The sequence below is a fragment of the Dermochelys coriacea genome, chromosome 2, assembly GCF_009764565.3.
Source record: "Dermochelys coriacea isolate rDerCor1 chromosome 2, rDerCor1.pri.v4, whole genome shotgun sequence".
In the NCBI taxonomy this organism is placed as follows: domain Eukaryota; kingdom Metazoa; phylum Chordata; order Testudines; family Dermochelyidae; genus Dermochelys; species Dermochelys coriacea.
Window position 1 is genome coordinate 16645983 of NC_050069.1, and position 15990 is coordinate 16661972.

The 15990-nt window shown below is 44.1% G+C and overlaps 1 protein-coding gene across 1 annotated transcript in view; it reads right to left on the reverse strand.

Annotated features, from left to right (window-relative positions):
* Positions 1-610: 610 nt before the first annotated feature.
* TG (thyroglobulin) overlaps positions 611-15990 on the reverse strand; it is a 207176-nt gene continuing 191796 nt past the window's right edge. The window contains exons 46-48 of the mRNA XM_038391414.2: positions 5065-5205; positions 4041-4231; positions 611-1569 (exon numbers count right to left, since the gene is read on the reverse strand). Coding sequence (XP_038247342.1) covers positions 1448-1569; positions 4041-4231; positions 5065-5205 — 454 coding nt within the window. The 3' untranslated portion in view covers positions 611-1447. The remainder of the gene's footprint in view (positions 1570-4040; positions 4232-5064; positions 5206-15990) is intronic.

Sequence of the window (15990 nt, forward strand, 5' to 3'; positions counted from 1 at the left end):
GTTCATATGTGTAAGCTCTAGACTGTGTTTGATATTTCTTACATCTATAAGCATATGTTTCCAATCCTTCTACTTGCTTCTATTTTTGAATCTTTGTCAATGGCATGTGGCCCATCTGTGACTGTTAGCAACAAATATCCCCAAAGGCCAGTGATGGGACACTAGAAGGGGAGGACTCTGAGTTACTACAGAGAATTCTTTCCTAGGTGTCTGGCTGGTGGGTCTTGCCCACATGCTCAGGGTCCAATTGACCTCCATATTTGGGGTGAGGAAGGAATTTTGCCCCAGGTCAGATTGGTGAGACCCTGGGGGGTTTTCACCTTCCTCTGCAGCATGGGGCCTGGGGTCACTTACCGGTTTATATTAGAATAAATGGTGGATTCTCTGACTTGAAGTCTTTAAATCATGATCTGAGGACTTCAGTAACTCAACCAGCAATTTAGGGATCTATTACAGAAGTGGGTGGGTGAGGTTCTGTGACATGCAATATGCAGCAGGTCAGACTAGATGATTATGATGGTCCCTTCTGACCTTAACAAAAGATAAATTTCCATGTGTTTTTTCTAAAGGAACAACCAAGTGCTGTGTGAACTGAGGTGAACCTCGTGAACTGGGAGGCATGAACACGGAGGCAGGAAATGTGTATGCACTATGAAGTCAAGGGACCAGGCACTTGAACGTACAAAGTGGGATGTACAGACAGGTTGGGACTTGTAACCTGCGGCCAGAGCGTAACTCTGGGAGCTAACTCTCTCCATAGATTTAGCAACAGGTTACCTCTGCTCTGCCCCTAGGAGTTACTTAGGCAGCTTAAAGGTTGGGGTATTCAAATTGCTGGCCTGTAGAGGGAAAGGGCAGGGCTTGCCGAGACCAGAGTGAGCTGCTCGTGTTGCCAGCAGCCAGTGGCTTTGGGCGAGTTTCCCCCGGTGAGAATGGATAAGGCTCCTTCGCACTGTAAGAGGTGGTAGCAATTCACCCTGTACCCCTTGGTGACCCCAAAGGGACACAGATACCCAGTCGGTTTGTCTATTTTGCAGAAACTTCTTGGTGCTTCAGTATAAATGCTGACCTTGTACATGGCACTGCTACTAGCATTGCATCCTCCATTAGGTTTCCTTTCATTGACTAAGTGACTTTTTTAGGGTTGCAAGTAACAAATTCTGACTTTTAGGGCTTGGTTTTTTGTTTGTTTTTTTTTGCAGTTTTATTGCACACTTACATCATAAAATACAGTTTCTTTTGGCTTAACATTATTGCTGACAGACTACTTTGCTGTGTGTCACTTAATAACGCACATATATTTACACTGAATGTTGCTGTATCTAACTTACGCTTTCATGATTGGAAAGATATTGCAGTAATGGAAGCAACTGTGCCTGTGTGCTGTGACACTGTCACACAGATGTACAATGACATGATTAACCAATCTAACATGCAGTGTGACATTCTATTTGCTGTAAGCCACCTTGTCTTCCAATGACTGGCTCTGTGGGTCTTCAGAATTAAACGCTGCACCTGGTTCTTCACTGGGACTGCTTTCCATGGATTGTTCTCCAATAGCTGTTCTGCCTGAAATCACAATATAAATAGGATTAAAATAAATGCAATATTTTTTCATTGAGGCAGCATTTGAACACAGCGGGCTAAGAGCAATATGCTTTGTCGACGACATTTTAATAACAACATTTTTATACAGATCTAAACCTCTCAGTCAGCTAATTTGCATTTAGCAGCCCACACACAGATTGTATTGCAGAAATTACAGATTCCTTAATGATAAAATTAATTATCAAGGTGTTAACATGCTTTAAGTAACTGTCACTGGAATGTAAACCTTCATTTGCAGTAATTCTGTGGTGCAGTCTTGACCCTCCTGCGTCAGAAGTGGAGGTTGCCGCAAGAAGATTATAAAACATTGTTTTTGCTTCCTGCTATTGATGTTTAAACCAATTGAGTCTACACACTAATCATCCCGGTGAAAAAACAAGTTCCTCCTAAAGCTCCTCTGAGCCTGGCCTACCAGACTGTAAATTCATTTCCCTTTCCTTCCAGAATCTCACACATCTCAAAACATTCTGGGGCATCTATAGTCTTCCCATTATACATTTAGATAGAGTGTTTCATTCATGTCCTATACTAAGTCAGCTCCTGTCGTAGTTTTCCTTTGTGGGGGGGGAGGTCCATGCTTGAATTTCAGACAGGGGCGACTAAATGATTGGACCTGCAATTTGCTGAATTGTAATAAATACCCAGTACTAGTTTTTCTAGCCTCCATTCACTGTAGTCTTAGAACCCCAAAATCTACCTGCTGTGCAGGAGGGAAAGCAGGATTGTAGTGTTATTCAATGGAATGGACCCTGTCATGCAGATGGAATTTGAAGCCCTTGCAACTATCTCTGGATACCCACAAATATTCTATGGCTTTTGTTTGCGGTTAATTTCAAGTCAGTAACATGGGCACTGGAAAAAGCCATCTAGCACTTTCCATTACACGTCTCACTTCTGGTTTTGGTGAACCCTGGGCAAACCCATGGGAGCAATCACGAACCTGAACACAAAATGTATGTGTGGGCTCACTATGAAATTCAACCCTGAAAACTCCATTGGTTGAAACACACACCATTTCAAATTCTGTGATCTGCCTGACCCCATTTGAACTGTTCCCTACATACACAGTTTGTAAACCAGTTTCAAACCAAACTTGGAAGCGTTCATACAGCTTTGGTTACAAATCATTTACAATGAAATAGACCCAGACTTTTCTCAATATGGTGCCAATGGCAATAGTAGTAATGAAATAATCCTTTGCACTATTTATAGAAAGTGTTTCAATAAATTATCTTCAAATAAAGATAATAAGACACATTTATTCCAAATATATGCTAACTACAAACAGTATGTTTCATTGTATGTTCTATGGTCTGGGTCACATAATCACCTATTTCAAGGTGGAGAACTTTTTATATTATTTCAGATTTATTTCATGGAAGTAAAATTACAGAGAGCAGCTCAGCGGTGTGTATGTTCAGCCATTTCTAACCCAGTCATGAATAATTTTAAATACATGCAACTACAAAGCTTCAACTGATTCTATATGCTGGAGGTTTGATTCTAGAAGGTGCTGAGCACTGACTTCAATGGGAGATGGGAACACCTGACAGGAGCACTCAGTGTCTTGCAGGATCAAGTTCTAGATATTGCTGAAGAAACACTGATTACTGCTAATTTGACATTTCTAGGATACACCATTTCGGGGGGGCAGTTAAAGTAGCAAAGCAGCACGAAAAATGTTCTACAAGCTAATTACACCCTATTTTTGGTTTATGGTCACCTATGGCCAATGATTTAGCCAATTCACCTCCAGTTTGGCCAAAAAACCCAGTGTTCTCTCCCTCTAGACCACACAAGTAAAAGTTGAAGGAGAAAGGACTCTGATCTGAAGATTCTGGAAGGAGTGAAGCAGCCAAAATTAGATTTAGAATGGAAGCCTGGTTATAAGCTTAACTACAGAGAGGTTATCCCACACTCCTACCTTCCCCCACCTATCTATGCACCCGCCCATATATATGACCCTCATCACTGTAGTATCTGAACATCTCCCATTAATTAAAAGATGGGGATATTCCATACCTGGGCATCACTAGCTTTCACGTTTCACTTTCACAACGCACCCAGCAATGGTTGCTATGTTTTCCCTGATTCACGTGGATAAGAATTTTTTTTCTTGTAACTATTATAATAAACCTTTATTGTAGACCATATGAGAAGAGACGGGGAACAACATGCTTAATGCAGTTGTTGTTGACATGGTTTCAACTTTAGTCCCTATTCCGCAGTCTCAAGAAAAGTTTTAAAAATCAGTTTAAAGAAAGAAATTATGCCATTACCACATTGATCAGCACAACCACGTTAGCAGAGGCAATCTGTGAAAACTATTTGGTAGCACAAAGGGAATTATGGTGTAGATAGGGCCATAGCAAGGACAGGACTTTAAACAGAGGCTCCAAGACCTACTAAGTGACAAAATATTATCTACTTACTTGTAGAAACTTTGAGAGTTTTGATATAATCAGACCAGAAGGAACATTCTGCTCTTTTCAGTCCTTTATGATTTGGCAAGGAAACAGTGAATTCCTTATAGTTATCACCATTAGCGTGTGACAGGAACATAGGCCATGGGAACACAGCTCCAGTTAATTTTCTTGAGAAGTTATGAGGATAGTTCGGATTCCTGAATGAAGAAATAGAAAACATTATTAGAAAACAATGCATAAACATCACCAGTTTATAATCTGGACAGTGTATAATGGGGATTGGTTGGCTCAAGGGACTGGAGCTTTTCACCTCTGGGACACTGAGTCAAATTCAAGCCTGGTTAGCAAAAATGTTAGGCATGGTCACCTAATAGCATTTGGTGATTTCTGATCAATTCGTACTGGACAAGCCATTCATCATACAAACACCATCATGGCTAGCATATTCACTGACCACCTCAGCAGGCTTCAGACTCAAGACAATCCTCTGAAACTCTCAAAGGGGCACAGAAAGTTGCAGTTTCCAAGTGGAGACCCCACACAAGCATCTCACTAATATTTCTCACTCCCAGAAATGGGCCCACCTGACAAGTGCAGAGAAATATTCACAGGACAGTGTGACAAAGCTTGCACAGCTACTTCCTGTGCTTCTGAAAAAGGAATCCAGGCCAAAATGACCCTTGTGGTCCCTTCTAACCCTATGGTGCTATAGTCAGACATAGCTGCCTAAAGTTGAACTCCTAAAACTGGATTTAGTCACTGGTTGCTCCTATTTATTTCAATGGACTTTATGCGTGCTCAGCACAGCTAAAAGTTTGGCTATTTTTATGTAGGTGACTGATTATTTTAGGCATCCAGATTTGGCCACAGCCTTCTAACACTACTGGCCGAAGTCTTACACATCTATATAGATCCTACTCCTGTGACTGGAGTCTATTTGAATAAGGGTAGAATTGGACCCTAAATTTGTTTTTAATATATACCCCCACCCCACAAGATAGTAGATAATACTTTAAAGTCACTCACTTACCCAGATTTTATGAAGTTGCCTATATATTGCATTATTTTTAAGGAAAGGCTCTTTTCTTCCAGAGTAAATTGTTCTTCATACTGTGGGTAGAATGGCAACCCAAAGGCATACTGAACATCAGGCAAGAGCTCCAGGCCTGAACTGAAAAATACACATACAAAAAAAGTAATGACCCACCCCGCATCCATTTACTTGTGGGGTGGGGGTGGGGGCAGAATAAAAAAATTAAAATTAAACATCATATTCAATTTTTCAATCATTAAAAAATATTAAGCTAGAGCATTCAACTCTTCTGAAAACAAGCCATAAATATACACAAACAAGGAAGTGGAAGCAAAGAGAATTTACAAGAGATTCATTCAGGAGCCTGTACCAATATGCTATAAAAGCAGTGGAAAAAAGGAAGGCACAAATTTGCTGAATTAAGGATGCAGATAAGAGATGGAGGAAGGAACAAAAAACAAAACAAAAGGAAAGCACTTAGCTGTTGCTTAAATGTTCAGTAAGATTGGACCTACTGCATAACCAGGCCTCTTCCAAAACAAAGCTCAAAGAGGAGAAACCAAAATGAAGGGTGACATGCAGTGGTGAGCAGGAGCTGGTTCGTGGAAACCGGTTGTTAAATTTAGAAGCCCTTTTAGAATTGGTTGTCCACCAAATGCATCCGATGAAGTGAGCTGTAGCTCACGAAAGCTTATGCTCTAATAAATTTGTTAGTCTCTAAGGTGCCACAAGTACTCCAGTTCTAAAAGGGCTTCTAAATTTAACAACCGGCCAAAAGTGGCGTCTTCGGCGCCGACACCGTGGGTGCTCTGGGGCTGGAGCACCCATGGGGAAAATTTGTTGGATGCAGAGCCCCCACCGGCAGCTCCCCGCCCCCAGCCCCAGATCACTTCTGCTCCGCCTTTGCCCCTGAACCCACCCTGCTACTCGGACCCCCCATCCCCCGGCTTCCCACGAATCAGCTGTTTGCACAGGAAGCCGGGGAAGGCTGAGAAGCAGGCGGCGGCTTCGCACTCAGGCCCAAGGAGGCGGAGCGGAGGAGAGTTGGGGCAGAGGGGGCCCGGGGTGGGCCACCCGCGCCACAGCAGGTAACCCAGGGGGTGCGCATGGGAACCGCTCCCCGCCCCAGCTTGCCTCTGACTCCCTGAGCCTGAGCACGAAGCTACCGCCTGTTTCTCAGCCCTCCCCGGCCTCCCGTGCGAACAGCTGATTCGCGAGAAGCAGGGTGGGGGGGCAGAGAAGCAGGGCGGGGTGGAGCATCCGGGGAAGAGGCAGAGCGGAGGTGAGCTGGGGCCGGGCACGGGGTGGGGAGCTGCCGGTGGGGACTCTGCACCCACCAAATTTTCCCCATGGGGGCTCCAGCCCCGGAGCAATCATGGGGTCGGCGCCTAAGGCGCCACTTTTGATGTTATCAGTGGGGGGAGCGGTCGCTCCCTCTGCTCCCCCCCAGCTACGCTATCCCGCCCCTAGGAGCCAGAGGGACCTGCCGGATGCTTCCCGGGAGCCGCCCCAGGTAAGCACCGCTGGGACTCCCCAGCTCGTCCCCCGGCAGGTCCCTCTGGCTCTTGGGGGCTGGGTGGGGTGGGCACCCACTAAGGTGGCCCACAAAACCCTCCTGCCCGGTTCTGGGGGCAGTCAGGGGACAGAGTTGGATAGGGCATGGGTCCTGGGGGGGACATCAAGGAACATGGGGGGTTGGATGGGGCAGGAGTCCCGGGGGGGCGGGGCAGGTGTCCTCGTGGAGGGGGGCGGGTCACGACCTCCTCGTGGCGTGAGGAGGGAACCGGTTGTTAAGTTTTTGGCAGCTCATCACTGGTGACATGGATTGTGGCATTAATGATGGAAGAATAAATCTCCGTTTATTTCAGAGACATGGGATGAAATCCTGGTCCTACTGAAGTCAATGGGAATTTTGCTTTTGATTTCAGTAGAGCCAGAATTCCACCCGTTAGTCTTTGGATTCCAATACAGGTTCTTTGTAGGGACCCTGGGGTGTAAATCTACCTTGCACTAGCCTGCCTGCCACACAGTAACTAGAGCCTGATGCCATGCACTAAACAGTTCCCTAGTGCCTTTGATCTACTTCCATTTCAAAGCGGGGTCAAAGTGCACTACTAGGGAACTGTTAGTGCCTGGAAGCAGGGTCCACATGTCCAGTTAGCATGCAGCAGGCTTGTGTGAGGTAGCTGTGCATCCCAGATTGTTGTGCGCTCTTTGTGTAGACAAGCCTGGAGATGTTTATGCAAATTTCTTTTAAACTTAGTTTTATTCTAGTTTCTTGGGTGGGGGGGAAAGGGAGTTGGTCTCTGCAGCCAAGTTCTCCTTGAATTCTGTGTGGTAGCCTAGCAAACACGCTGTAGATACCATTGTCGGTCAGATTAGGCCTTTGCAACTCTCTTTTATGGCAGTGGAATGATTTCTGCATGCAACACGGAGTGTTCCAGCAGCGACAGAACTCTGGGCAGGCAGGATGATGCCAGACTTCCAGGACCTAATAGTTTGGGATCTGTTTACTAGTATATCAGGACACCCACCAAAATAGGTTGCTCAACAGAAGTAATCTTCTAGTAAAGCGGTAGCAGAACTGTGTTCAACGCAGAACTGTGGGTCACAAATCAGAGATGTCGTTTTCCGTACCCCTTACTCTGTCTTGGTCAAATATTGATAACATCAAGGCAGTCTGCAGCAATAGGCTTTGGAGCAAGGCTGGGATGAATAAAACCTAGAGGCACTCAGCAAGATTCTATCTGTGAGTGACTGCACAAGATTGCTATCAAAAGCAGTAGCTGGGTACACAACTGAAACTACTTTATTTATGGACATAAAGTGCTGCAGCATTGATAAATCCCAGATGCTGCCTCCTCTGGAACAAGGCTTGCATTTCAAAACACCCTAGGCAGGCAGACTGAATGGAAGATGACTCTTTTATATGTCAGGGTCAGAGGGAAGGTGGTACTACTCTGTCTCCAAATTCTCTATTTCAAAAAACATCCACCCATCCTATTAAATGAAACACATCTTTGCTCTTATTTTCCTTAGTCCTATCATAAAACCTCAGTAATACTTTGCATCTGGAAACGGAATTATTTACAGATTTTTCACCAAAAAAGTAGGTCCGATACTAGAGTAAAGCATACTTTTCTTCTCCAAATGTTTATAAAGGATTAAGCAAGATGAAAGTTTAATAATTCTGCTTTAAGAATAACTTGCTTGGCCTTCTACATTTATAGCAATTTTTGGCATCAGTGCTGTGGTCAAAGTAGTAGATACATAAAGGAACCATTATGTTTAAGAAAAAGAGTCAGTTTGGAATATAATGGCATCCATCAAATCAGTGATGAGGTCGTTAAGGGACAAATTCATCCACTTAATGGAGTTACTCCAGGGATGAAATTGTCTCTCAACAGAAAACAGGCGGGTTGTTAGCCAAGGCCTCTTGCACAATTAAATAATGTTCTCTGCATTAGTAGTCATAGATATGGAGTTAGTTATGTTCATAGCAGTATGTTTAGCAAACTCTTAAACTGAGATTTAAGTACGATTTTGTTTATTGTTCTTGTCTGAAGTACTGCACTTTGGCCAGAGGACAGGGAAGATAAGACAATGTTGAAGGGGAGGGAAGGAGGGAGTGTGAGTATGTCCCCCAGATGACCAGGGAGCAAATATCTGGGGAACTTTTCTTTCCCATGGGTAAAAAGCTTCCCAAAGCCTTTGTATTGTCACTCATCACCACTGTATCTGAGCCAGAGCACTAGAGATTGCTAGGAGCAGTAAAGCGCTTGGAGATTGGGGTTGACCTGGGGTCAGCAGGAGCTCTGAACAGACAGGAAACCAGCAGCTAAGGGAAGTCAGCTGAGGCAGCCACTGACTCCCTTTGCAGTACAAATGAAGGTGGAAGCTGAGGGTTCAGAGCTGAGTGACTGTAATAACCTGTCTATAGTTTCCCTGTAATAAATTCATTAGTTCTTTCAGGAAGTATTTCTTTGCTGTCACTTCCCTTACAACACTCCCCCTTTTCCAGAGGGCTCCCCACATTAGCTCTTAACTGGCCCGCTTCCATCCTGATTTTAAGTGGGGAGGTTCAGAGCCCAGTGGAGGGTGATTTAGCGGGTACCTTTATAGGATATTTTGATGAAAGGACACACTGTAAAGAGCGGTAGCCGTGTTAGTCTGTATCAGCAAAAACAACGAGGAGTCCTTGTGGCACCTTCCAGAAGGTGTCACAAGGACTCCTCGTTGTTTCTACTGTAAAGAGCAACAGCAACTGGGACTTTTAAACAATATTTTTTTAGATGCAGACATTCAAATTAAAATATATCCCTCTCCAAACTACTGTTCATAAAACAGCACCATCTAAAGAAACCTCTTTTAAAGCAATAAATCAGTTATATGAATAAACCTCTGATGAAGAGAGTCAACTGTAATGATATATGTAATGAGTGAAATCCTGATTCTATTGAAGTCATGGGAGCTTTGCCAATGGGTACAGGTGCAGGATTTCACCCAATAATATTACTATAGTACTTTTCATTCAAGGATCTCAAAGCATTTTCCAAACATTAATCGACTCAGCCTGATAACTCTCTTATGAGAAAGTGTATCTGCTTTACAGATTGCTAAACTGAGCCACAGAGAAGCTAAGGGCTGTTTTGTACTACCTGTATTGAACTGTACCTTGCTCAGGACTTGATTTCAAAGGGAGAACTCACAGAGTAGGCCACTACTCAATATACGTAAAGCCAGGTGGCACAACCTGGCACTAAGAGACTTCCCCAAGGTCAACCAGTAATTCAGGAATAGAACTGGTTGGGGATTTTTCAATGAAATATTTTTCATCTGAAAATGCCCACTGACTCCAAAATGTATTGGCGTTGAAAAAATTGTCCTTGAATCTAAAATGGAATTTCTGGAGAGAGCGAGCGACTCCCAGAATAGCCTGGGGTAAGGACTTGAACAGGGCCGTCCCTAGCTATTCTGGGGCCCTATGCAGCCCTCCCGTGGGGTGGGGTGGGGTGGGGTATGAGCCCCCAGGCCTCCGCGGGGGCAGGTGGGGGGGCAGGGCTGGCTTGGGAGACAGAGGGGAACTGCCCCCCAGCACTCACCAGTGGCACAGCTGGGGCCGGGCCACTGCACTTCCTGCCACCAGTGAGCACAGGCCCAGCCCTGGTGCAGTCCCCAGGGGAGTGGGAATGGGGCTGTGGTGGAGCAGGGCAGGGGTTTTGGGGAAGGGGCGGAGTGGGGGTGGGGCTGGGGCAGAGCAGGGGTGGGAACCGGTGGGGCTGAGGGGGAGCCGGGGTGGGGGCCATGGGCAAGAGGCGGGGCAGGGGCTGGAGCAGCACACAGCTGCGCAGGGCACCAGGAAATTTGGTGTTTGGTGAAATTTCCTGGTGCCCTTCGCAGCTGTGCACTTTGCATATGGGTAGGGACGGCCCTGGACTTGAAGCTAGAACTCTCACATCATAGGTGAGTGTACTAATCACTGCATTAGGGCGTATTCAGTAATGGAGATCTCAGTCTGTTGCAAATGCTGAAAAGTCTAATTTTCATTCTCCCATGTGGAACAAAAACAAATGTCAAAACTTCAGAACTATTCATGAAGTAGAGTTCTTGTTTTCTGTCCAGCCCTACTAAGGGCACACAATTAGAACAAGAGAGTGTGATGCGACAGACCACAATAATTTCCTTGAGCAGGATCTTAGCTACAGCTATTGTTGCCCATTCAAATTCTGACTCATTCTGTATTATTTCCCCTTAGCAGATATGCAGATAATTCTGAACTTTATCCATGTCCAGTATCTAGTTTATTATTTCACCCTAGAAATTCATTTTTGGATTGTACAGTGGTTTGAATTTTAAATGAATGATGGACTCTGAAATGGAACCCTTCTCTTTTGTTCCTCTCCATCAAATGTTCCTTAACCCCATTATCTAACAATTTGAGCTAATCTTACAGCATTCGGAGTCACATATTCTTCTACTTTTCGGTTGGTTTTGTGAATTTTTTTTTGGTTTCTTTTAAAAATTTCCATCAGACAAAGATATAATCCAACATAAATCAATGTTGCAATTCAAAGACAATGAATTGTAAACTATTTTGCAGTCATGCTAAAGTTGAAAATAACAAGATAACCATAATTCTTTAGTGAGAACTACTGACAAACCATGGAAATAACCAGGTGAACTAAACCTAGGTCAGTAGCAAACTCACCAAAAGGATGTTTATTTGCAAAATGTCTTTCTGACTGCATTGAACAAGGATGATTAATATCATCCTCCTTGAAAGGCAGAGATAACTATTAACAGGATAGACTTAGAATAGTCTAAGCTGTATGACTCAGAACAGGACAGACATGTCTAGCAATATGTTTCCATTCTGTTTTGTGCTATTAAATTCTTATTGATAACTACACAATGGGAACAAATAGATGGGGATTTAAACTGGGGGCGAGGGTGGGGAGTGCCACAGCTCAGATAACGTGTGGATGGAATTTAGTTGATATCCTCTCCCCAAAATTCATGCCGTCTTAATCAGTGTGAAGAGCTCTATCCAAGTTTCCTGATATGGTACTAAGTAACTTATAGGCAACAAAAGTCCCCTGCTTCCCAAGCTATATTGTTTTGAACCTTGCTCTTTCGGGTAGGGAGCGTGGTAGGATCTGGGTGGGGGAAATGCAAAGCAAAGAGAGAGCGTGATAAGATGTTTGAGGCAAACATGGAATAGCAGCTGATTTGGAGAAGCTTAGATCTTCAACCCTGCCGTGGTTTTGGTTGCAAACATTGAGCAAAATCAATAGTCTGATAGTGTGGCTGACGTGATTAGGTCCTATGATGGTGTCCTCTGAATAGATGTGATCTTGGGAGACAGGCCAGTCCTTGCTTACAAACAGCCCCCCAACCTGAAGCAAATACTCACCAGCAACCATACACCACACAACAAAACCACTAACCCAGGAACCTATCCTTGCAACAAAGCCCGTTGCCAACTCTGTCCACATATCTATTCGGGGACATCATCATAGGGCCTAATCACATCAGCCACACTATCAGAGGCTCGTTCACCTGCGTATCTACCAATGTGATATATGCCATCATGTGCCAGCAATGCCCCTCTGCCATGTGCATTGGTCAAACTGGACAGTCTCTATGTAAAAGAATAAATGGACACAAATCAGATGTCAAGAATTATAACATTCAATAACCAGTCGGAAAACACTTCAATCTCTCCGGTCACTCAATTACAGACCTGAGAGTGGCTATCCTTCGACAAAAAAACTTCAAAAACAGACTCCAGCGAGAGACTGCTGAATTGGAATTAATTTGCAAACTGGATACAATTAACTTAGGCTTGAATAGAGACTGGGAGTGGATGGGTCATTACATAAAGTAAAGCTATTTCCCCATGTTATTTCTCCCCCCCCCCACCCCCCACTGTTCCTCAGATATTCTTGTTAACTGCTGGAAATAGCCTACCTTGATTATCACCACAGAAGGTTTTCCTCCTTCCCCCCCCCCCCCCCCCTTCCTGCTGGTAATAGCTCATCTTAAGTGATCACTCTCCTTACAGTGTGTATGATAAAACCCACTGTTTCATGTTCTCTGTGTGTGTATATAAATCTCCGCACTGTATTTTCCACCGAATGCATACGATGAAGTGAGCTGTAGCTCACGAAAGCTTATGCTCAAATAAATTTGTTAGTCTCTAAGGTGCCACAAGTCCTCCTTTTCTTTTTGCGAATACAGACTAACACTGCTGCTACTCCGAAACAACTCATCTATGTCACTCATGGGTCGGAAAAATTCACACCCCTGAGCCACATAGTTAAGCCAACCTAACCCACAGTGTAGACAGCATTAGGTCAATGGAAGAATTTTTTCATTGACCTAGGTACCACCCCTTGGGGAGATGGATTACAGCGATGGGAGAACCCCTCTGGTTACTGTGTCTACAAAGAAGCACCACAGCAGTGCAGCTGTAGCACTAGAGTGTGCCACTGTAGCATTCTAAGTCTGCTTTCCACAACCAAATCTCTGTACAATTTTTCATGAGTGATTTATCCTAGTATTTGGATTCTAATATCTAAACTAGATTATTAAATCTATTCACCTAAATTTGGGTTACTGCTGATTGTGTATGCTATGTATCATATTACTTTTAGATAACTAACTTTGTATTTATGGATAATCTAAGCACTATTCCCAGATGTACAGACAATCTTTTCCCAACTTATGTATTATATAACTTTTTTTAACATTAGCTTTAATAAGATATAGCATTAGCCTCGGTGGATTTAACTGCCAGCCTTGCAATCTTAGCTGGGGAGCTGAGCGTCAAGCTATGTTCTTTTCTCCTCTTGGATCATCACCAGTCATGAACGTTCTGCAGGCCAAATTATTCCCTACATGGCACGTGTGCAGACTCATTTGCATAGGTGCAACTGGACCTCTAATTGGAATGTAGTAAACAACCCTGTTGATGCACAAGAAGAAACAGAACCCTGCACAGTTTCTTGGCTGTGGTGGGGCTAACAGGAGTAAAGCAATGTACTAAGATTTATACTAGTCATTAGATGTGGATCTGCAGTAGATCTGGGGATTGAAAAAGTATCATTTTTACATAGTCCTTTGTAACAGAAGAACTGAATTTTAAGTGACTTTGCCCCAGGCTACAGAGGGAATCAGTGTCAGAGCTGAGACCAGAATTCAGAGTTCCTGGTGCCCAGCTTCATGCTCAAGGCACTAGATTCTATGTGATTAGAAAAGAATCACAGGTAATTTATGGTTAGAAGGTAACACTTTCAGACTGATTTGACAGAGCAACATGGGTGAAATCTAGGCCTCTATGAGATCAACAACAAAACTCCCAGTGACTTTAATGAAGCCAGATGTATAACTGAAGAATATGATTCCAAATTTCATTTATACGTAATGGATCACACATTTGCACAATCTTTTGGCCACTTTGAAAATCAGATCAAATGGTACAAATGCAGAATTCTTTTCTCAAGTATCGGAAATGATAAATTCCCTTCTTTGTACAGACTTCTAAATTCCCTTTGAATGAATACTGATAGATTCACGGAGAAAGAATCAGTGTCTGGTGATGACCTTGGCAGCAGCAATCTAAATCAATCTTATAGAAAAGGAGCAATCTTCCAGCACTTTAAGCATTTTGCTTGTATTTCTATGTTCATCCTTATGACTAGCCAAAAAATAAAACCAACCGCCTAGTGAAGAAGATACTAGTTGGCTGCAGACAAAGAAAAAAAAAAGCAGCTAAACATTTATAGCAACGTAATGGGCCAAATTAATCCCAGGTGTGACCTCATAGCCTCCAGGCATACAACTGGCTTCTTGTTCTCCACATATTACATAATCCTTTCAGACAAGTGGCAGAATATATAAAAGAGAAAAACATTTCTCTTGGTTCCTTTAAGGAAAATAGGAATGTATGGAAAAAACTTACAGGAATGACAATTCCTACTGGCATAAAACTGTCACCGTTATATTAAACAGGCTCAAGTGAATACATTTGAATTGCAAGAATATCCTGACCTTTCTTGTGTATTTTCCTATGATTCAATCACTATATACTATTTACTTCTAATATATAAAGTTTTCAACTATACAGTAGGGATGTACAAATTGAATCAAACAGATGTTAGCTAATGGAAACAGTGGTCCAAGACAAGAATGTGAATGTTTACGTTATTAGATTTTAATTCCAGAATGGGCCATTGTTATCATCTAGTCTGAACTGCAGCATAACATAGGCCATGGAATTTTATCCAGTAATTCCTGCATTAAACTGAGTAAAATGTGGTTCAGCTAGAGAATGTATTTAAAAAGACATCCATTCAGGTCAAGCATGCTCATGACACAGACTCTGAGGGCCAGAGCTCCAATAAAGGGCTGGGAAGATGGATGCATTTTATGCAATCCAAAATGTGGATTCCAAATGCCAGACTGCGCATATGGAAACTGAATGCTTGAAAATTTGGGACTTTGGTTGATGTGTGCAGTTTCAAAGGATACTTTTGCATTTTTTGGTCCCCCGAGACTTTTAGCTTGGTGTTGCTGTGACACTAGATTGCTGCTGTCTTCCCTGTCTATCAGTATGGCCCTACCAAATTCATGGCTGTGAAAAATACATCACAGACTGTGAAATCTGGTCTCCCCCATGAAATCTGGCTCTTGGTGGAGGGGGGAGTTGTGGAATTGCAACCCTTACTTCAGTGCTGGTGCTGCCTTCTGAGCTGGGCAGCTGGAGAGCAGTGGCTGCTGGCCGGGAGCCCAGCTCTGAAGGCAGTTCCATCGCCAGCAGCAGTGCAGAAGTGAGGGTGTCATGGTATGATATTGCCACCCTTACTTCTGCGTCGCTGTCAGCAGCAGCTTGCTGTAGCCAGAGGAGGTTCCCAAAGGTGGGACCGTGGAGCCCGGCGTATGGTAGAAGCCCAGCACATAGTAGGAGCCCTCGGCCGGGGTGCCCTGAGCCCTGCCCCTCCCCGGCTCCAGGCCCAGCACTCGTGGGGTTAAAGGTTGTTAAAGGGCCTAAAGGGGCATTGGGCTGGCTGTGTATGTGTGTGTTGGGGGACCACAGCGCCACCCTTACCACAGCACCATGGGTGGTTGCCCACCCCTAAGGCTGGCCCTGCTGCCTCAAAAGTGACGACCCCCCCGTACCATGCCACTCTCACTTCTGTGCTGCTGCTGGCAGTGACGCTGCCTTCAGAGCTGGGATCCCAGTCATCACCCACAGAGCTTCCTGCAGCTGCGGGAGGTTCCCGGAGGTGGGTCTGACCCAGCCCCAGGAGTGGCCCATGCAGGGAAAGAGGAAGTCCTGCCCCTCCCCAGCCTGGCTGGGATTAGAAACTGGATCTGCTGAGTAATGAGGCCCCCAAATCTGAACATGACCATCCTAAAGGA